This window comes from Dermochelys coriacea, chromosome 12, assembly GCF_009764565.3.
Source record: "Dermochelys coriacea isolate rDerCor1 chromosome 12, rDerCor1.pri.v4, whole genome shotgun sequence".
NCBI lineage: Eukaryota > Metazoa > Chordata > Testudines > Dermochelyidae > Dermochelys > Dermochelys coriacea.
This window is the reverse complement of record NC_050079.1, coordinates 7,046,813-7,069,398: the sequence shown is the minus strand read 5'-3', so window position 1 is coordinate 7,069,398 and position 22,586 is coordinate 7,046,813. Positions and strand designations below refer to the sequence as shown.

Below are 22,586 nucleotides of genomic sequence, written 5' to 3'. Positions count from 1 at the left end.
TTTATACTACAGTAATGTTGTGTACAATCAGTTGAGTCAATTGCTCGTCACTATAGAGCAGTAAACCTTTGCAATGTAAAAACCCAGATCAAACTTCTCGCTCTCAGTGGAGTGTAGATGCCATGCTGACCCCTCCCCCACGTGATACCTTTGTTTACCTAATATGTAAATTGATATTCATTGTTTCTGCCTGATGACTGCACTGGTCAGGGAAGGAAATACACATGCTTTTGTCTAGGGCACAGTTGTTTAGCCACTTCCCCTGAGCTGCCTGGTTTAAACACACTTTAGTCCAGCATCTAGCCCCAACTCTTAATAGCCCCATGTACATACATCATGCAAGAACAGTAAGGATCGGTGAGATATTAGTCTTCCAATGACACATTACACAACACCTATTAGATACAGATTGTGACATCAGTGAATTGGGGCAGGCTGAGCTGGTCCAGTCAGCTGAATCTCACCACCTGATATCAATGAGCCCCTAGCCCTCTGGCACTTCAGTGCTGTTATGGTCAGGGTGGGGAAGAAGCCAGCTGGATGAAAGGCAGGAATCATTGCTGCCAGATACTCCTACAGAAATCACAGAAAGTGCGAGCACTTTTGCTTCCCAGAGTACTGCCCTTGTTGGTCTCTTGCACCTACAGCCCCAGCCTGACTTTTCTCTTTCCTTGCAAGATGGCTGTGTCTGGGGAAAGGTACAAAAACCGCGCACTCCTATGAATTTAACATAGTTTAAGTTAGACACCAGTTGTGTTTTATCTTTATTTTTCTTGTAACCATGTCTGCCTCTTATGCCTCATTACTTTGACCCACTTAAAATCTCTCTCTTTCTAGTTAATAAACTTGTTTTATTGTTTTATCTAATCCAGTGTGTTTGAATTGAAGTGGCTGGGAAACTCCATTTGGGTAACAAGATATGTGCATAGCATTTCTATTAATCAAACAACAGACTCTGTACAAGCTTGTATTGTCCAGGGGAGGGCTGGGCAGGACAGGACACACATTTTGGGGGGAAATCTAGGACTGGCGTGTGCTGGGGTCACCCTGCAGCATAACCCAGTTGGGTAGGAGCCAAGGGGTGGCGGGCTGGCTGCAGCACACCCAGACGTAGCTGGGAGTGACTTACATGCTGGAGACTGTTTGTGAGCAGTCTAGGCCGGAGGCCACATCAGCAAGGGCACCCTGGGTTAGAGGGCAGGGCTGACACAGCTACTCATTGGTCTGGATTGTTGATGGTATGTCACACCGCACCACAGAGCTCTTCTGTTGCTGGATGCTGTGCTGAGAAAGGGAATGGGGAGATTTAGGAGGGGGGAAGGTGAAGAACGGGGCAGTAAGAGATGCCCACCGTTTCTGGAGAGTAGCAGTTATCGTGTCTGCCTCATGTGCAAAAGGTCCTGCCCAAGCACTGTAGCTGGCCCTGATCACCTCTGACCCATTCATCTCATGGAACATGGCTGATGTAAGGCAGGCCGCTGGGTAGCCGTTTCTGGCACCATGCCTTGATCCCTAGTGTGATCTGGTGTCAGTACAGACACCAGGTAGGCCCCATCCTTGTGCTTTATCAGTTAGGACATTGAGCCATAAGCATTGGAGGCCTCAGTCACGCAAATAAGTAATGCCATTTTTGAGAGAGACTGTGACTTCCCCTCCCCTTTTGCCCATTCAGTCCTTCCTGAATAGGTTACAACTGCTACTTTGTGGGGTGGAGGGTAAAGGACACGAAATACACTCCAAAAGGCTGGTTTTGCAATGGTTCCAGCATTTATTGTCAACAGTCAAATTAGACATTTTAAAAAAAATATCCCCCCTTTCCAGTTTGCAATGCAAACATTGCAGCACTGTGCTAGCCCCTAGAACATGCCTAAAATCTGACTAGTCTGTTTTCACTGGGGAGGCCAAGAGACATGGAACAAGGGAATTAACAGCCTCACTAGTAAAAAATGAATCCAATTGTTAAATGTCTCCTTCTAATAATGGAAGATGTCAACAATGGAGATCAGGGAACTTGCATTATTTGCATATATTAGGTGTTAAGTGACATAATTCCATTGACTGCAACAGAGCCAATCCTGAATGATTCCTGTGCAACGGGGAGCAGGATTGGCCTGGTCTTTTTGAACCTGAGATGGTCTCTTTAAACTGTTGTACAGTTAACAACAGGTATTTCTAGCCACAGTTACATTATGGACTTATTCCAACAGCTTCTGCTGCCCAGCAGATGGCACCATGGAGCTGCAAATGCCACCCAAAGCAATAGCTAGGAAATCCCCCGTCCCCAGCCCAGCCGCACTGCACAGGTGGCAATGAGTTGTGGGCTCTGCAAAGGCCCAGGCTGGTGTCCATGTAAACACCGTGGCTGGCAGAGCCCAGCCTAGTCAGGGATGTGCTAGGGTGTAAAGCAGCCACACACAAGCTAGGCGTGTGTCTCCTGGGCTTTGCCTTGTCCAGCCCCAGAGACTCACATTGCACAGCTGAAATGGGGCCTGGCTTCCCACAGCGAACCGGGAGAAGCTGCTGTGGCAGCGTGGCCAGTGGGGTATGACGTGCACAGGCAAACCCCTACACAGGCCGGGGGCAGCATGGTCTCCTAGGGGCCACAGCTGGCAGGCCCAGTTGTAGGAAAGAGATCAGAATGGAGTCCGCCAGGAGGCCAGGGCTATGCACTGAGGCTCTAGAGCATGGCTCCAGCTGGCCTTCACGTCACGCCAAACTAGGTCCCTTCTGAAACCTGCGACCCTCTCTCTCCTGTAGTGGCCAGGCACCGGCCTGGGGCTCCGAGAGTGCTGCGCTACTCCTGGCTCTGCCTTTGACTTGCTGTGGTTCCCACCTGTACAACGGAGATGATGCTACTGACCTACCTGCCCGGGGGGCTAAGCAGGTCCAGTCATTTATGCCAATAAAGTGCTCTGAGATTCTCTGATGGGAGGAACTAGAGATGGGCATACTATTGTCCCTTGTGTGGGACCCTGCGTCTGTCACCTGCAGCTTGGAGCCCCCAGCTCTAGAAGGGCTGGTGATACAGCACATGGCAGCACCCACTTCCAGTGCTGTGCATATGAAAGGGGACTGTTGGCCCCTTACTAAAACTCAGTGGGGGGGGTTTGGTTGCTAGCTCACAGTCCCAAAAGAAAGGGGAAGGGTCGATGGGAAATCAGGACCCGGAGACTGACAGTCCCCAGGGCGATAGGGAGAGGCCAATGCTCCAGGTCAGCCTGATTGACAGGGCGGGCAGGCTAATGAGGGAGTCAGGAGGCCAGGGGGGTCCCATCCTCCATGTGAGCTATTGCCTGGGTCAGACAGAGTGGGGCTGAACTGAGGAGAGAGCAGGGGCCCGAGCTGAGCCGGGGAGCAGAGCTGTGCTGGCCAGAGGGGCCAGAGAAGCAGCCCAGGGAGTGGATCTGTGCTGGGAGCAGAGTCACAGAAGCAGCCCACAGAGCAGACCTGTCCTGGGAGCAGAGCTGCAGCAACCAGAGCCAGAGGGGCCAGAGAAGCAGCCCAGGGAGCTGGAGGCAGAGCAGCAGCAGCACTGAGGCAGAGTGGTGGAGCTGGGGCTGGGGCTGGAGCTGTCCGGAGCTGGGTGCGATGAGCAGCTGGGGAGAGTGAAGAGGACGCTGGGCAGCGGGCCCAGAACAGGCCAGACTTGGGGGATCAGAACCCTGACGGGGCGGGGGTGATGCTGAGAAGCAGGGCCCTGCCACCTAAAGCCTGAGGGTGTGTGGCTACCACCAAAGTGAGTGTCCGACCTGCAGCATCCCTGCAGCACAGCCAGGGCCTGAGAAGGGGCCTGGGACGTGTGAGGAACAGACTGAACTGCCCTGACATCCCAGAGATGCTGGTTGTAACGTCCCCGGGTCGCAGAGCTGGGTGATGGGTTTTCCTTTCACCTTTCCCATTTTCGCCTTATTTTTTAATTAGTTGCTGTTTAATAAATTCTGTTTGCTTTGAACTGTATGTAATGATCAGTGGGTCAGGGAAGTGTCCAGTGCAGAGAGAGCAACCCAGATTGGGGACACCCTAGCCCCTGTCCTAAGTGACCATGACAAGGTTGGGGGTCGAGCCCCCCCAGGAATCCTGGGCCCAGCTCTATTGGGGGTTACGAGGACTCTGCCACACAGGAGAGTGGAAGGGGAGCCCTCGAGGCAGGCAGGTCTCTGGGTAAAGAAAGTGGGAGCGAGGACTCAGATCCTTTCGCTAGCCCATTTCACCAGGGTCATATATGAGCCAGGAAAGTTCCCCACAAGAGCGGGCCCATTCCCCCACTTACACATACAAGAGCTGGATCAAGCAGAAAGTGCCCCAGCCTGGCAGTGGGCAACAGCACTGCACTGGCTAACTCTTGCTCTGCTGCAGGGTTCTGATTTTCTTGCTGCAGATTCCTGAATTGCCCCAAATAAAGGAACCTGGAGCAAAGCAACCAAAACCCCACAATGGACTGAGCAGTCTACCTAGAGTTGCCTGCAGTGGGGGTTAGAGCAGCAGGGCTGTGGCTTTTTGAACCCAGTGCTCAGGTGCCAGTTTATGAAGGCTGGTGAGAGGGTTCTAGGCCTGATCATGCCCAAAGTGCTCTCACTCAAGGCACAGTATTGCACACTCATGTGATTTGAGTGTGAGTCTCACACTAGTGATTTTTTTTAACTCCTCAGCCCCTGGAGTCCTGTGGTTAACTGAGAAGCTCTGCTTTCATTAGTAGCAAGGTACCTTTCAACCCTCCCAGATGAAGAGAAAACCGGAAAACATCAACCTTAGGGGTTCAAAACTCAGAAGGCAAATCAAAAGCACCTAACATGTATTATTATTTTTAAAACTCTCCTGGTTTTTAAGCCAATCCTGTGATTTTTGGGGGGCTGATGACAATACTGCTACGGTTCTCAAATTGGGTCAGGAACCCAAAGTGGGTCACAATCTGGTTTTAATGGGGTCACCAGGGCTGGCATTAGACTTGCTGGGACCTGGGGCTGAAGCCAGAGGGCTTCAGCTCTGCATGGTGGGGCTCAGCTTACAGGCCTCCTGACTGGGGCTGAAGTCCTTGGGCCACCCTACCTGGGGCATGGGTCTCAGGTGGGCTCAGGCTTCGGTCCCTCATCCTGGGGTTGTTTAGTAATTTTTATTGTCAGAAGGGGGTCACGGTGCAATGAAGTTTGAGAACCCCTGCAATACTGAATGCCTTATTAAACCATCATGCATCAACTGTTTCCATCTCTCTCTGTAGGAGTGGGGAATTTAATTCAATCTCAGGGGCAGGAAGTGAAACTGACTAGCCATGGGTCAGGCTAGTCTTGTGCCATGGGTGTGAAGGAAAGGCTGCCTAACGGTTATCTGTGTGTCTGTCAGCAGTGCAGCTCTTCCTGGAGCCAGGCCGCTCCCGGTCAGTCATTAAACTGTGCTACGCGCTGGATGAGATGCCCTGTCCTTGGCAGGTGCGCTGGCTGAGCCTGCCCACGGTGGGCACCTTGCTGGCCTGAAGCAAAGTGCTCTGTTTTATATAACAGGTTTCAGAGTAGCAGCCGTGTTAGTCTGTATCCGCAAAAAGAACAGGAGGACTTGTGGCACCTTAGAGACTAACACATTTATTTTAGCATAAGCTTTCGTGGTATATAACTTACTATATGTTCCATTCTATGCATCAGATGAAGTGAGCAGTAGCTCACGAAAGCTTATGCTCAAATAAATGTGTTAGTTTCTAAGGTGCCACAAGTCCTCCTGTTCTTTTTGTGTTATATAAGGAGACCTCTGTGGGCTGGTTTCTGTGCTCTCTGCACACAGGAGCAGCTTTGTGTGAGGGGTGCGGGAATGTGCTGGGTCAGACTGGTGTGAGCAGGGTTGCTGACCAGGCTGTTTGGGGGAGACCGAGCTCCAGGGAGCCACACAGGCAGAGAATAGGTGGCGTGTGCACAGGAGGAGGGGGCTGCATGGGGTGGAGTGTCACAGTGATTTTGGATTCTCCCTCCCACCCTCTGTCCTGAGCCCTTTCTCACCCCATCACTCTGGACCTGCCAGGAGCTCTACCTGCCCCAGAGTGTGAAGGGTGCTCCCCCCTCCCAGCCTGTGAGGTGAGGCAGGAGGCTGTCCCCTCCACATCCTTGTGGGATTCCCCCTAAGTCTGCACATCACTCCCAGCCTCCTGGCTGAGCCTGTTCTGAGCAGGTTTCAGAGTAGCAGCCGTGTTAGTCTGTATTCGCAAAAAGAAAAGGAGTACTTGTGGCACCTTAGAGACTAACAAATTTATTAGAGCATAAGCTTTCGTGAGCTACAGCTCACTTCATCGGATGCATTTGGTGGAGCAGGGCTCTGTTGTGATTCCAGGGACTGTCCATGGCACAAAGGCGAGTGATGCAAAGGGCAAGGTCAGTGTGGGAGCAGTGTATAGAAATAGTGTAAAGTGTAAAGAAATATACTTTGCAGGCGAGGCAGTCACTGGTTTCCATAGATCTCTGAAACCAGATGCCCTGATCTACAGCTGGGCACTGGATGGCTCTGGGCCTGGCAGGCCTGAGAACAGAGCCTGACTTTCCTGCTGACCTGTTCAGAAAGGAGCAAAACAGGAGTGGCACACACTGCAGGCAATGCTGGACTGTGACCCCAGACACCACGCTCTCGACTAGCATGACCCAGTTGTCAATTCTTACCCTTCAGAGCCCCAGGCGTTTGCCAGCAGGGAGTGTCGGCCCTTGCTCCATGTTCAGTGTTGCCCACCTGGCATGGGGCATTATCTGAGCAGGAGGGCAGTCAGCTGCCTCTAAGCATCAGCCCCAGACAGAGGAAAGCGAGGGCACCTGGCTCTCGCCAGTGGTTATCATTGGGTAATGCTGCACCAGGGAACAGTGGGGGCTCCACTGGCACTGTGCCCACCCCCAAACACCAGCTTGATCCACTCATTAGGTTTCACCCTCCCCGTAGCTCTGGGCTCCCCCTGGCGTCGGAGGCAGCAGCCTCCTGCCTGTGTACTTTCAAGACACGTGAGAAACCGCTGTGGGTTGTGCTTAGTAGTGCTGTGGCTTTAAGGGCTCAAGCACTTGGCTCCTGCCAGGGAGCTGGGCTCTTGTGGAGGGAGGCCTGGCTGAGTTGTACCAGAGCCCTGGGCACAGAGGGGCGTGTATGTGTTTGTTCCAGCCCAACATGGGATTTGGTTTTCTCAGGCTAGGACCTCGGGCATGTGGCCTCCTGCATTAAGCATAGGGCTTAATAGGAGCCCGCTAGTAGGGTGACCGCAAGTCACAAGTCACTAGTAGGGTGACCGCAAGTGGGTGACTGCAAGACAGCAAGTGTGAAAAATAAGGACAGGGCATGGGGGGTTATAGGTGCCTATATAAGACAAAGCCCCAAATATCGGGACTGTCCCTATAAAATCGGGACATTTGGTCATCCTAGCTGCTAGCCCTGATCCCAGCATCATCACTGAGTCTTTGGGGACGTCACTCCCCCCATGTGCCTGTGTCTCAGTTTCCCCGCCCTTCAGTCACTGTCCTATCTTGGGTCCCAATGGGAGGAACAGTGGGATCTCTGTGGGCAGGAGCATGCTCTAACTCTGCCTCCTGTGGAGCTGCTGGCCCCCTAAACTGGAGACTCTGTCTTCCTGACACCCCAAAAGAAATATTGCAGAGACAGGGCTGTTGCGGTGGGGAGAAAACCTCTCTGGAAGGGAGGCATCTGAGGCAAATGCATTTGGCCATGTGGGCTGGCAGGGCCAGAGTGCCATGCTGCTCCTCTGCCTTGCCCAAGGCTCAGCTTCCCAGCAGGGTAGCATCTCTGCTGCCCACCCTGACTGGGCAGGCCTCACCTGTGCTCCGCAGACCCTGGCACAGTGCGGAGTTGGGCTGTCCATTCCTCTTCCATGGACAGTTACACACTACAGCAAGGGCCAAGCCAGGGGCTTCCTCCTTTGGGCCTTTCCTGGAGCTGGTGCCCAGGGGGTTGTAGAGGGACTCCTGGGCAGTGTTCGAAGCACCTGGGTGCCTGCTGCCAGGAGCAGTGGTCCTGTTTGGAGGGGAATTGACCATTTTCCAATGGGGCCTGACCCCCTGCAGCCTCCAGCTCAATGGGGAGGCAGGCAGAGTGTGGGGCCCAGCCGCCCATTGCTCCCCCTGGGATCCCAAAGGGGCTGTGCTGATAGACCCATTGCTGTGTTCCCAGCCTACCTGAGCTCACCAGGTGAGGTGTAGCCTCCCAGAGGCGCCATTTAAAAAAAATAAATTGGGGGGGGAGGTGACTTTAACCGTGATTCCAGGGTCTACTTAGACACTTGAAAACTCTAGTGTTTTGGCAGATAACTTAACAATTAGCTGACAGGAGCCCTGGATCTAATTCCTATCAAAAAGAAAGAAAGGTAAATAACTATTAGCCCCACACAGCTCTAATATTAACATATTCTGACATCTTGTGGCAAGTAACTTAAGGGACGCTGGTTGGGTTTAAAATTGTAATGTGTTTTCTTACTTTGTTACTAATTCTGCAGAGAGAAAGAGAGAGATAGCCCACATCAGGACTCCTGGGTTCTATCTCAGCTCTGAGAGGAGAGTGGGGAGGGGGGGTCTAGTGGGTTACAGCAGGGGGCAGATAGATCTGGGTCCTATATAAGAACATAAGAACAGCCATACTGGGTCAGACCAAAGGTCCATCTAGCTCGGTTTCCTGTCTTCTGACAGTGGCAATGCTGGGTGCTTCAGAGGGAATGAACAGAACAGGAATCATCAAGTGATCCATCTCCTGTCACCCATTCCCAGCTTCTGGCAAACAGGACACCATTCCTGCCCATCCTGGCTAATAGCCATTGATGGACCTGTCCTCCATGAACTTATCTAGTTCTTTTTTGAACCCTGGTATAGTTTTGGCCTTCACAACATCCTCTGGCAAGGAGTTCCACAGGTTGACTGTGACGAAATACTTTATTTTGTTTGTTTTAAATCTGCTGCCTGTTAGTTTCATTGGGTGACCCCTAGTTCTTGTGTTACAGGAAGGAGTAAATAACACTTCCTTAGTTACTTTCTCCACACTCGTCATGATTTTATAGACCTCTATCATATCCCCCCTTAGTCGTCTCTCTTCCAAGCTGAACAGTCCCACTCTTATTAATCTCTCCTCAAACAGAAGCCATTCCATACCCCTCATCATTTTTGTTGCCCTTTTCTGAACCTTTTCCAAATCCAATACATCTTTTTTGAGATGAAGCGACCACATCTGCACGCAGTATTCAGGATGTGGGAGTGTATAGAGGCAATAGGATATTTTCTGCCTTGTTATTTCTCCCTTTCTTAATGATTCCCAACAGTCTGTTTGTTTTTTTGACTGTGCTGCACATTGAGTGGATGTTCTCCCAGAACTAGCCACCATGATTCCAAGATCTCTTTCTTGAATGGGAACAGCTAATGTAGACCCCATCATTTTATACGCATAGCTGGGATGACGTTTTCCAATGTGCATCACTTTGCATTTTTCAACACTGAATTTCATCTGCCATTTTGTTGCCCAGTCACCCAGTTTTGAGAGATTCTTTTGGAGCTCTTCACAGTCTGCCTGGGTCTTAACTATCTTGAATAGTTTTATATCTTCTGCAAAATTTGCCACCTCCCTGTTTACCCGTTTTTCCAGATCATTTATGAATATGTTGAACAGCACTGGTCCCAGAACAGCCCCCCTAGGGGACCCCATTTACTTTTCTCCCTTCTCACCATTTATTCCTACCCTTTGTTTCCTGTCTTTTAACTGGAGTGCCTGGCAGTGCTTTCAGGATCATCTAATGAGCCTTAATTTAATATAATGACAAGCCTTTTGTTACCTTAATCACCCAGCCTCTGTGTATAAACAAACTCCCTGCCCCAAGGGGAAAGCCAGGGAGCAGCACAGAACTCATCACAGATCACACCTGAGCTGTGTGGCAGTTATGAGCTCTCTGGGGCTAGGGCGTGCGCGGTGAGCAGACCTCCAGTAGGAAATTCGGGTGCGGGGAGGGTTGCCAACTTTCTAATCACACAAAACAGAACACCCCTGCCTCCCCTCCCCCAATCTCAGAGGCCCTGCCCCCACTCACTCCATCCCTCTCCTGCTGATGCTCACTCTCCCCCACCCTCTCTCACTTTCACTGGGATGGGGGAGGGTCTTGGGCTGTGGGAGAAGGCTCCAGGAGGGGGCTCAGGGCTGGGGCAAGGGTGTGGGCTCGAGGAGGGAGCTCCAACCTGGGGCAGTGGGTTGGGGTGCGGGAGGGGGATATGGGTGCAGGCTCCAGCTGGGCAGCGCTTACCTCAGGTGACTCCCAGTGGGTGGTGCAGCGGAGTTAAGGCAGGCACCCTAGCTCTGCGCAGCTCCCGGAAGCAGCCAGCATGTCCCTGCAAGCCCTAGGCAGAGGGGCCCGGGGGCTCTGTGTGCTGCCGCTCCCGCAGCTCCCATTGGCCACGTTCCCTGATCGCTCCTGTGCCTAGGGGCCGCAGGGACATGCCAGCCATTTCCAGGAGCTGCGCAGAGCCAGGGCAGGCAGGGAGCCTGCCTTAGCCCCACTGCGTCGCTGACCAGACTTTTAACGGCCCGGTCAGCAGTTCTGACCGGAGCCGCCAGGGTCCCTTTTCGACTGGGTGTTCCAGTCCAAACCAGATGCTGGGCAACCCTGGGGGGGCTAGAGGCCCCCCAATTCCCCTAAATGGTGCTCCTGCAGCCTCCCTGCTTAGACCCCAGCACTTTTCTGGGACCCCAGTCAGTGCTCAGAGCCTAGAGCCATGCACTCCCCTTGCGCGGGTGGCCGTGCCAGCTGGCTCTCCATGCAGTGTCAGCAGCCGCCGACAGCCCCGCGTGCCGTTTTGCTGAGCTGCACCTGGGTGTGTCTATGGTGCAAGCAGTTGGGCCGGGGGGCCAGGCTCCTGGGGAGGAGGCTGCAGTGGGAAAGCCCCCCATAGGGTGCAGGCGCAGCGGGAAAAGAGGGGCTACTAGGCCAGGTTTGTAGGATGGTTACCCCAGGGGGGTGTCGCTGGAACAGGCTCCTTGTCCATGGTCCCTGGGCTCTCCTGAGCTGTCAGGATCTGGGTACCGGGGTGGGAGTGGGTTGAAAGAGGCTGTGTGGGGAGATGTGGAACTCGGGAGGGCTGACAGCAGCCTGCTCCCTCCTGCTCCTGAGCCAGGCTCGCAGCCCTACACCCTGCCCCACATGGCTCCAGCCCAGCTCCGTGGGGTGAGTCTGGGGATGTAGCAGGACCCCTAACCTTCTTTGGGTGGTTTCTGATCAGACAGTAACTACAAGAGGTCCCCCCAGGGCCTCCTGATGCATTGGGGCGGTGGGTTAGGGTGTCTCAGGGAACACACATGCACACGCACCCAGCCCCTCAGGGCAGCACATGCACCCACCCCCCTAGGCCACGGCTCACTCCACAGCCCCTCCAGCCCTGGTTTTGCAGAGGCCACGGCCTGGGCAGTCAGCTAACCCTTGCCCAACTATTAGCGCAGGGCCTGCCAGGCAGTGTGGGTGCAGCCGTGGAGGGCAGCATGGACCCCTGGCACCGTGGGCTAGCGGCCTGTTTGCCAGGCCCTCAGGTGGTAGCATCAGCCGCAGTTTGCAGGCAGTCAAGGCCCAGTCGGCCTGGCCTGGAAGCACACAGCCCGCTCACCGTGAGGGGCCGAAGGGGGCGTGATCAGAGCAGATGGGTGCCGAGGTGGGTCTTGGGCACTACCCTGTCGATAGGCAGCGATTCGGGGGCCTTGGGGCTGGAGTCAGCCAGCCCATAGGCAGGAGGGCAGAGCGTGGCACACCAATCTGCTGCTGGCTCACTAGGAGTTCTGGGTCCCGTGCCGGCGATGGGGAGCAATGAGCGAGAGGGCTCCTGCTGGAGACGTTGCCGGTTCAATTTTATGTTACTACATATGAGAAGTCAAATCCCGAGTTGGCAGGTCCTGCTCTTCTGCCCCGGGTGGGCTCACTGTGCTGGTGCTGCCCTAGCCAGATGCGGCATCTAAGCTTGGGGCACATACGAGAGCAGGGGAATGCAAGCTGGAGGGGCGGACGGGAAGTGCAGCTGGCGGCTGACACGGGACACCCTGTGGGCTCGTGTCCACGCTGGCTGTGTGCGTGTCAGCTGGCCAGTTTCACCACAGGCTGGGGAGCAGCTCAGCTGCTCAGGGAGCCACCCTCGACCCTACGCTCCTAGGCACTGGCCATTGCAATTTCGCTGCCATCCACAGCCAGCCCCAGTGAGGCCGTGACATGCTATATGGGCAGGACATAAGGGGCGAGGTCTTTGCCAGGCGAAGAACAGGGGTCTCCCAGGAGGCAGCTCCCCCAGATTTTGCGAGAAGCCAGCAGGGGTGCCCTAGACGGCTAGCTTGGTTGGATGCCGTGGAAGCCCCATCTCGGCTCTGAGGCAGGCATCTCTGCTGGAATGCGTCAGGCTCGCAGCTCGGGGCGGAGGGGGGAGGCTCAGAACTCGTACTGGGAGATGAAGGCCGTGACCCTGAAAACGTGCTTCCCAAGAAGAACCTTCCGGGCGAATTTGCTCATTTCCAGCTCCACCTCCAAGGTGGCCGGCCCCGCCACCGGGCTGGTAAGGATCAGCTCGCCAGTGTGCCGGTCGGAGCGCTGCACGGTGAAGACGCCCTGGCCCCTGCCACCCATGATGGCAAAGCGCAGGCTCTCACCCACCAGGTGGGTGGTGGATATCTTGAAGAGCACCCTGGACACAGTGCGGTTGGATTGGAGCGGCAGGTAGTGGAAGGAGATGGAGTTGGCGGCCAAGCGACAGGCTCTGCTGTTCATGGGGCATGGGTTGCGCTCACACTGACTGGGGGGGGAGACAGAATCATAGACATGTAGGACTGGAAGGGACCTCGAGAGGTCATCTAATCCAGTCCCCTGTCCTCCTTGCAGGATTAAGTATTATCTAGACCAGCTCTGACAGGTGTTTGTCTAACTTGGTCTTAAAAATCTCCACAACCTCCCTAGGCAATTTATTCCAGTGCTTAACCACCCTGACAGTTTTTCCTAATGTCCAACCTAAACCTCCCTTGCTGCAATTTAAGCCAATTGCTTCTTGTCCTTTCCTCAGAGGTTAAGAACAATTTTTCTCCCTCCTTGTAACAACCTTTTACGTACTTGACAACTAAACAACCCCAGTTTTTTCAATCTTCCCTCGTAGGTCATGTTTTCTAGACCTTTAATCATTTTTGTTGCTCTTCTCTGGACTCTCTCCAATATGTCCACATCTTTCGTGAAATGTGGCACCCAGAATTGGACACAATACTCCAGTTGAGGCCTAATCAGTGCATAGTAGAGTGGAAGAATTACTTCTCGTGTCTTGCTTACAACACTCCTGTAACACTTACAACAATCCCAGAATGATGTTTGCTTTTTTTGCAACAGAGATGCACTATTGATTCTTATTTAGCTTATGGTCCATTATGACCCCCAGATTCCTTTCTGCAGTATTCCTTCCTAGGCAGTCATTTCCCATTTTGTATGTGTGCAACTGATTGTTCCTTCCTAAGTGAAGTACTTTGCATTTGTCCTTATTGAATTTCATCCTATTTACTTCAGACCATTTCTCCAGTTTGTCCAGATCCTTTTGAATTTTAATCCTATCCTCCAAAGCACTTGCCACCCTTCTCAGCTTGGTATCGTCCACAAGCTTTATAAGTATACTCTCTATGCCATTATCTAAATCATTGATGAAGATATTGAACAGAACCAGAACCAATCCTTGTGGGACCCCACCTGTTACACCCTTCCGGCATGACTGAACCACTGATAACTACTCTCTAGGAATGATTTTCCAAGCAGTTTTGCACCCACCTTATAGTAGCTCCATCTAGGTTGCATTTCCCTAGTTTGTTTCTGAGAAGGTCACGCGAGACACTATCGAAATGCATCCGATGAAGTGAGCTGTAGCTCACGAAAGCTTATGCTCTAATAAATTTGTTAGTCTCTAAGGTGCCACGGGTACTCCTTTTCTTTTTGCGAATACAGACTAACACGGCTGCTACTCTGAAACGAGACACTATCGAAAGCCTTACTAAAGTCAAGATATACCACATCTATTGCTTCCTCCCTATCCACAAGGCTTGTTACCCTATCAAAGAAAGCTATCAGGTTGGTTTGACAGGATTTGTTCTTGACAAATCCATGCTGACTGTTACTTTTCACCGTATTGTCTTCTAAATGTTTGCAAATCAATTGCTTAATTATTTGCTCCACTATCTTTACAGGTACAGAAGTTTAGATGACTGGTCTGTAATTCCCCGGCTTGTCCTTATTTTCCTTTCTATAGCTGGGCACTAGATTTGCCCTTTTCCATTCTTCTGGAATCTCTCCCATCTTCCATGAATTTTCAAAGATAATCGCTAATGGCTCAGATATCTCCTCAGTCCGCCCCTTTGAGTATTCTAGGATGTATTTCATCAGGCCTTGGTGACTTGAAGACATCTAACTTGTCTAAGTAATTTTTAACTTGTTCTTTCCCTATTTTAGCCTCTGATCCTACCTCATTTTCACTGCCATTCACTATATTAGACGTCCAATCACCACAAACCTTCTTGGTGAAATCCGAAACAAAAAAATCATTAAACACCTCTGCCATTTCCACATTTTCTGTTATTGTCTTCCCCCAAGCCTCACTGAGTAATGGGCCTACCCCATCCTTGGTCTTCCTTTTGCTTCTAATGTTTTCTTGTTTCCTTTTATGTCCCTAAATAGTTTGATCTCGTTTTGTGCCTTTGCCTTTCTAATTTTGTCCCTACATACTTGTGTTATTTGTTTATATTCATCCTTTGTCATTTGACCAAGTTTCCACTTTTCGTAGGACTCTTTTTTGAGTTTCAGACCATTGACGGTCTCCTGGTTAGTCCAGGGTGGTCTCTGGCCAGACTTCCTGTCTTTCCTACGCAGGGGGATAGTTTGCTCTTGTGCCCTTAATCATGTCTCTGAAAAACTGCCAACTGTCAACTTTTGTTGGTAGCACCTACCAAAGGGGCTTGCAGGGACTCAGCACTCCTCCCAGCCTGGGTGCCACAGGGGAGCCGTGGGCTGCCAGCCTGCACACATGGAAACACTTACTAGATGGAGGTCTTGACATAGCTGGTGTTGAGCCTGGGCTGGGGGCACTTGGAGCGCACACATCGGTAGCCCCCGAAGACATTGATGCAGAGCTCACCATGGCTGCAGTTGTGCTGATTGTCGGCGCATTCGTCCACATCTGGCAGAGCAAACAAAATCCCCCAGATCCTGGTGTGAACGCAACTGGTTCCCTTCCAGGGCCTCACCCTTCCCCGGCCTACCCAGCTTTGGCCACACACCCTGCCAGTGTCGTTCCTGCCTGGGCTGTTTAACCCCCGTGTGCTGAGCCAGTGTCTGCTGCAGGGGCAAAGATGGGGGCCAGTGGACATTTGCCTCTTCAGGATTAGGTTGGTGCCAAGGGAAGGGGTGCCCAGATACCTATGGAGCCCTGGGTCCCAAGGGGGGCACAGGTAACACTAGGCCTGGGTATCCTAGGGGGCTTTGGCAGCAGCCTGGCACTCAGGCAGAGGGGCAGAGCTGATCCCGGGCCCATGGGTACTGAGGGGGCTTTAGAGTGGGATGGTGCCACAGAAGGGTCCAGACCTATGAGTGGTGCCAGACCCACGCCCATGGGCACCCAAAGGGGCTTCAGGCTCATCATGTGGCTGAGCTGAGTGCACAGGGGGGCTCTGGGCAGGGGCAGGGCTGCAGAGGAGCTCAGAGCTGGGTTCCATTTGCAAGCTGTGATGCGGTGACCCTGCAGGGCGTGAGGTCTCTCTCCCCTCCCCTGACGCAGGTGCTGCTCACCGGTGCATATGTTCTGATCGGCATGGAGCAGATAGCCCTGGGGGCAGACACAGTGGTAGGAGCCGGGCAGGTTGACACAATCCTGTACATAGAGGCGGATCTGCCAGCTGGCCTGGAAGAGATGGCACTCGTCAACATCTGGCCGTGGAATAGACAGTGGAGATTCTGGGGAGTAGGGGTCAGGAAGAGTGTGACACCCAGACCACCCCCCAACCTTGGGCACTCACAGCCTGGCTGGTGCTGGAACCCCCCAGCCTCCACCCCACCATGGGTGGTCCAGGGTACCCCAGTGCCATGCAAGAGCCCCCCTTGGGTTCCCTGGCTGGTGCTGGCCACTCCCTCATGGCTCTCCCAAGCCACGTCCCTGGGTCCCAGGGTGCTGATGCTGGGCGGCTCCCTTCTTGGGAGGGGCATGGGCAAAGCTAGTGCAGGGCGGTGCTGGGGTGGCCTCGGTGGGCCCCAGCCCAGTTCGCAGAGAGAGGCAAGGGAGCCATGGTACCTTGGCACACGCCGCTGGCCCACAGCTGGAAGTCGGTGTCACAGGTGCAGTGGCGCGAGCCCAGGCGGGTGTCTGTGCAGCGGGGCTGGCGACTGAAAGACAAGGTGCTCAGCGTCACCCAGGCTGCAGTGGCAGAGGAAGGCAGCAGTTAGCTCCCCTGGTCGGCGGCAGGCGGAGCCCAGCCTGGGGCATGGCATGAGCTTGCTCACATGCTCTGGGCGTCCCACAGCCCTGGGCACTGTGTGGGAGCCGCTCCTGTAGCAGGTGGCCTCCCACCTCCTGCACCACCCTGCCATAGGTTGGGCAGGGAGCGGTGGGGTTGGATAGAGGGCATGGGACTTTGGGGTGGTGGTCAGAGGGTGGGGGTGTGGATAGGGGTCGGGGCAGAAACAGGGGGTTGAATGGGGGCAGGGGTCCTGGGGGGGCAGTCAGGAATGGAAGGGAGGGGGGTTGGTTGGGGCGGCGGGGGGCAGTCAGGGGCCAGGAAGAAGGGGTGGTTGGATGGGGCAGGGGTCCCGGGGGGGCAGTCAGGAAGGAGACAGGGGTTTGGATGGGGTGGCAGGGGGCAGTTAGGGGCAGGGATCAGGGAGTGGGGGGTGTGTGGATGGGGCAAGGGTCCCGGGGGGCCATCAGGGAACAGTGGAGGTTGGATGGGGCAGGAGTCGAGGGGGTGGATAGGAGGTGGGAGCTGGGCCACGACCCCCTCCCCTAACCAGCCCTCCATACAATTTCCGAAACCCAATGCAGCCCTCAGGCCAAAAAGTTTGCCCCCCCCCCCCCCGGTCTAGGTGGTGGAAATAAGGGTGGGTGACTTTTGCAGGGGTTGAGCCAGCTGCCTGCACCAATGCTATGGCCACCCCTTCGTAACCTGAGACCCAGGAGGGGGATGCGACCAGGTGACTCTTGGCCCCGGAAGCTGGAAGAGGAGCTACGGGCAGGGCAGGGAGTCAGTCTCCCCTGGCTTGGGGCACAGGGGGAGGGCCAGAGCCCTGGCTCTGGGTTCCGCTCCCCCCAAAATGGACTTGGCTGAAAGTCACTGATTTCTGTGCTAACAAGTTCTGTCCTACACTGTGTTCCTGTCGACTAATAAACCTTCTGTTTTACCAGCTGGCTGAGAGTGGCGTCTGACTGCGGAGCTGGGGTGCAGGGCCCTTTGCCTTCCCCAGGAGCCCCACCCAGGTGGACTCGCTGTGGGAAGCGCACGGAGGGGCAGAGGATGCTGAATGCTCCGAGGTCAGACCCAGGAAGGTGGAAGCTGTGGAAGCTTCTGCCCTGGCGACAGTCTGCTCAGAGAGAGGAGGCTCCCCCAGAGTCCTGCCTGGCTTTGTAGGGAGCAGTTCCAGAGCATCACCCCGGGACTCCGTGACACATGCACGCACACACAGCTCTCCCCTGCAGCATGCATGCCCACACACCCCTTTTCCCTGCACATGGACGCGTGCGCACGCACACACACACCCCCCTCTTCCCTGCACCGTTTGCACACACACCGCAACACTCCTCTTCCCTGCACCATACGCGCACACACACACACACACCCTTCCCTGCACCATACACGCGCGCACACACACCCCCCTTCTCTGCACCGCAGACGTGCGCACACACACAACTGATCCTCTCTGCAGATTCCCCTTCCGGAGTTGAGAGGTGCGAGGGGGCCGGGCCTGGTCTGTACCTACAGGAGTAGACGGGGCTCTGGCAGTTACTGCCTGACCAGCTGCTGGGGCATAAGCCGGTGAACCGCTGCACATCCTCCACGCAGGTCCCGCCGTTGGCACAAGGGTTGCTGGCGCAGTTGCTCATAGCTGTGGGGAGAGGAGAGATGCTGTTATCGATAACCTGGAATGTGAGGACAAAGTTCATATAAATGAACTCAGGCACAAACCCTGGGATCGCTCAGTATCATCTTTGACTCCTACTCACCATGCTACTCAGCTGTCCCACCTGCCATCCTGCCTCCCCCATCCCCCGCCTCCACCCGTCCTGCCTCCTCCCTTCCCCCCCTTCCTCTAGCTGTTCTGCCTCCCCCATCCCCTGCCTCTACCTGTCCTGCCTCCCCCCTCCCACTGGGGCAGGTGTGGGGCAGGGATTGGTGCAGAGGCGGGGCAGGGATCGGGGCAGGCGTGGAGCAGGATAGGCGGGGGGCAGGGACCAGGGCAGGCATGTGGGTGGGGACTCGGGGTGGATAGGGGCATGGGGCGATGATCAGGGCATGGAGAGGGATCAGGACAGGCGGGCTACAGGGATCGGAGCAGGCATGGAGCGGAGATTAGGGCAAGAGTGTCTGTGAGGATCGGGGTGGATAGGGGTGTGGGGCAGTGATCAGGGTGGGGACTCGGGGCAGGCATGTAGGCGTGGACTTGGATTGGGGCGGGCGTGTGGGTAGGGACTTGGGGTGGATAGGGGCATGGGGCAATGATCAGGGTGGGGACTTGGGGCAGGTGTGGAGTGGAAATCGGGGCAGAGGTGGAGCAGAGATTGGGGCGGGCGGACGGACGGACATCGGGGCGGACGTGGATTGGGGTGGCTGTCGGGCGGAGATCAGGGCAAGCGTGGAGCAGGGAGCGGGGCAGAGGTGGGGCAGAAATCGGGGTGGGCGGAGATCGGGGCAGGCAGGGATTGGGGCGGGCGGGGAGCAGGAATTGGGGCAGAGGTGGGGCAGGGATCGGGCTGGGCGTGGGTTCTGGAACAAAAGGTGCTGGCAGCTCTGCCCAGGATGGCTGCCGCAGTCCCTAGCCATGGCTCTGTCCCGTTGCCAGTCCCTGGTGGCCCCTCGGCCCCTCTCCCGGAGTGGTGCTCTGCCCGCCCGTGGCGGCCCCACAGCCATACTCTCTCTGGCAGAAGGGCTGCTGGCCACTGCACGTCCAGTCCTGCAGGCAGGTGCGGGACTCTGAGCCACCAGCCGGAAGCCGACCTCGCACAGGAAGTGCGCCTCATGCCCCACCATTGCCTTCTTGCCCAGCTTCCTGCCATTGACGGGTGCCGTCAGGTGGGGACAGCTATCTGGGGAAGGGGAACGGGGTTAGGGTTAGGGTTAATCCCCCATCAGCGCCCTTCAGCATGCTGTAGCAGGGATCAGACAACGCAGGCCGACTCTTGTCCCTTCCCCAATATATCCCACCCATCCTGGGTGAGCAGAGCCCCATGGCACGCCACCAGCTCCACCCATTTAGATCTGGGTGCGCAGCTAACCCCAGCTGGCCGGCTAGCCCACAGAAAGGTAGGCAGGATCCATCCCAATGATGGCTGCGGCTCACCACGGCCTCTTTGGCCTCAGCCGCCCCTGGTCTGGAGAATTCTTTGCCGACTTACCTACATCCCATGGGGCAGGATGTGTTCACAGCCTTGAGAGCTCTACCCACTCCAGGGTGGCCTAATTTTTCGGTGTGGCCCAGGCCTCAAAGCAGTAGGTAGGGATGGAGCTGGCAGTGCAGCAGAGAGCGAGGGACACCCATGCCCCAGGTGCAATGCAGGGATGTGCTGGAGGCAACCTGCTCAGGGCAGCCCCACAAAGCCAATGGTTGCAGTACAGCACCGGGGCACCCAGCAAGGTTGCCAACTTTCTAATTGCGGAAAACTGAACACTCTAGCCCCGCCCCTTCCCCAAGGCTCCACCCCACTCCATACATTCCCCCTCCCTTGGTGGCTCACTCTCCCCAACCCTCACTCACTTTCACTGGGCTGGGGCAGAGGGTTGGGATGAGGGGTTTGGAGTGCAGGAGGGGGCTGCAGGCTGGGGCCGAGGGATTCCGAATGTGGGAGGGGGCTGCGGGTTGAGGTAGGTTGGGGTTGGGGTGTGGGAGGGGGTGAAGGCTCTGCGCTGGGGATGAGAGCTTTGGGGTGCACGAGGGGACTCCAGGCTGTGGCCAAGGGATTTGGAGTGTGGGAGGGGGCTGCGGGTTGAGGCAGGGCTTTGGGGTGCAGGAGGGGGTACAGGTTCTGGGCTGGGGGTGCGGGCTCTGGGGTGGGGCCCGTGACGAGGGGTTTGGGGAGGCTCAGGGCTGGGGCGGGGGATGGGGCTCAGGCTTACTTTGGGCGGCTCATAGTCAGCGGTGCAGCGGGTCTAAGGCAGGCTCCCTGCCTGTCCTGGCACTGCGCTGCACCCCGGAAGCAGACAGCAGGTCCAGCTCCTAGGCAGGGTGAGGGGAGGACAGGAGGCTCCGCACACTGTTCTCACCCGCAGGCGCTGCCCGCCCCAGCACCCATTGGCCGCGGTTCCTGGCCAATGGGAGTGCGGAGTCTGTTTTTGGGGTGGGGGCAGCGCACAGAGCCCCGTGGCTCTTCCCCCGCCCCTCTGCCGAGGAGCTGGACCTGCTGGCTGCTTCCGGGGCACAGCGCGGTGCCAGGACAGATAGGGACTAGCCTGCCTTAGCCCTGCAGCACCGCCGACTGGACTCTTAACAGCAGTGCTGACCAGAGATGCCAGGGTCCCTTTTCGACCAGGCATTCCGGTTGAAAACCGGACACCTGGCAACCCTAGCACCCAGTGCCACCCAGCCAGAGGCGTTTGCACTGGCTCTGCCAGGAGAGGTAGCTTGCATTACCGTTGTGCTTCGTGGCCTGCTTGTGGATGTTGCTTTGCAGGACCGTGAGCTGCTTCTTGAGGCTGCACATCCCCTGCAGCTGGACAGCCTCCTGCGTGGACAGCAGCTTCTGCATCTGTTGAATGGTGCTCAGCACCTGGCGCTTGCTCAGGCAGTCCTGGGGGCAAATGCACATGTCCCCCAGGGTCTGGCTGTGCTGCAGTGCAAGGCCAGAGTAACAGAGCTCGAGTCAGCAGGCCCTGGGCATGCTAACCTAGGGTGTGAACAGCTACACCCATTTGTAACCCCACAGAGGAACTGTGGAACCCTGGGTCCCAACCTGGGGCACTGCCTTACATGGGCCCACATCCAGCCACCCATCTCCCCGACTTCCTAGCGCCCGCTCAAAACATGGCCCCTGGGCCCTTTGCTCGCAGTGCGATGTCGGGAAACATGACAGTCCAGAGGTCACCAAAAGTCTGCCCACGGGATTATGGGATAAGTTTGCGGGACACGAGTCCAGTGCGGCTGCATCTACACTGCAAAGCAAGAGGGTGTGAACCCTGGGTCCTGATTTGACTCAGGTTTGGACCCTTCATCCTCGTGGGGTTCTGGGAACCTGGTCTGAGCCCCGGTTTAGCATGATTTGTGTGTGGACGGAAGAAGGATAAAGCCTGAGTTCAAGCTCCAGGCTTATAGTGCAGTGTAAACGTACTCTTAAGGGCCAGTCCTGAGCGGAGTGCACAGAAATCTCCCCGAAGGCTGAAGCCAAATGCTGCTGAGTCCTGGGAGATGCCCCTGGCATCCAGGGCCCATCACCTCACACCCTGGAAAACCCCATTTATTGGAGCGGCGAACAGTGGAGAGACGAACAGAGGGAGTTTGCCTGGGATCTGCCTGAGAGGAGGTATGCTAAGGGCTGCATTAGGGAGGCTGTGTTGGTGAGTATCTGAGTGTCTGTTGTGGGGACAGTTTGACCGTGTGCTTGATTGGTTGTTTGAAAAGTGGGCGTGCTTTGTTCCAGGTGAGCCCTGAGTGGGCCTGACTGCTCTAAAAAGCCAGTCAGCTGCGGACCAGCTGAGCGGCGAAAAGCAGAGAGACTAACAGAGGGAGTTCGCCCGGGGAGAGCCCACTGAGGCTTAAATCTTGCTGGCTTCTCTGAGTAGTTACTACAACTCCTGAGGAAGCTTGTAGAAGGAAGGTAATATGGATGGGGAGTGTTCAGCTGTTGTGACCTGCACTGGACACTGGATGTGCCATGTTTGTCTTTCTTCCACAGGACAGAAGCGACTTTGTCTGTACAAAGTGCAAGCTGGTCTCCATATTGGAAGAGAACGTTCAAGGTCTTGAGAAACAACTATCGACCCTGCGTTGCATAAGAGAAACTGAAGATTTCCTGGACCGACGTCAGGATATGCTTCTATGGGCACAACGTTCTGAAGATTCAGAGCAGGCTGCGCAGCAAGGACAGAAGGACGGTGAAGAAATTTGGCAGCATGTGACCTCCAGAAGAAGAAAGGGGAGCGTCCATGTACCAGCAATGCAGATACAGGTAAGCAACCATTTTCATGTTCTCTCTACAGGTACTAATGCAGAGAGTGGACTAGATGATACATCTGAGGGAAGGGAACAGAAGGAGACTCCGCCGACTGGAAGGCATGAGATGCACTGTCCTAGGGTTGGGGGTTCCAAGACCACCGCTCCCAAGAGAAGGAGGCAGGTGGTAGTGGTTAGGGACTCTCTCCTCAGGGGTCTGAGTCATCTATCTGCCGTCCTGACCTGGAAAACCGAG

The 22,586-nt window shown here is 55.4% G+C and overlaps 1 protein-coding gene across 1 annotated transcript; it reads right to left on the bottom strand.

Annotated features, from left to right (window-relative positions):
• Window positions 1-11,813: 11,813 nt before the first annotated feature.
• On the bottom strand, window positions 11,814-20,990 carry LOC119841377 (fibulin-7-like). Its single transcript, XM_043495244.1, is given in 8 exon segments — window positions 11,814-12,758; window positions 15,026-15,164; window positions 15,773-15,910; window positions 16,272-16,394; window positions 17,951-18,076; window positions 19,093-19,170; window positions 19,173-19,274; window positions 20,816-20,990. Coding segments are annotated over 8 exon segments (1,242 nt in total). The 3' UTR covers window positions 11,814-12,397.
• Between the last annotated feature and the right edge of the window lie 1,596 nt (window positions 20,991-22,586).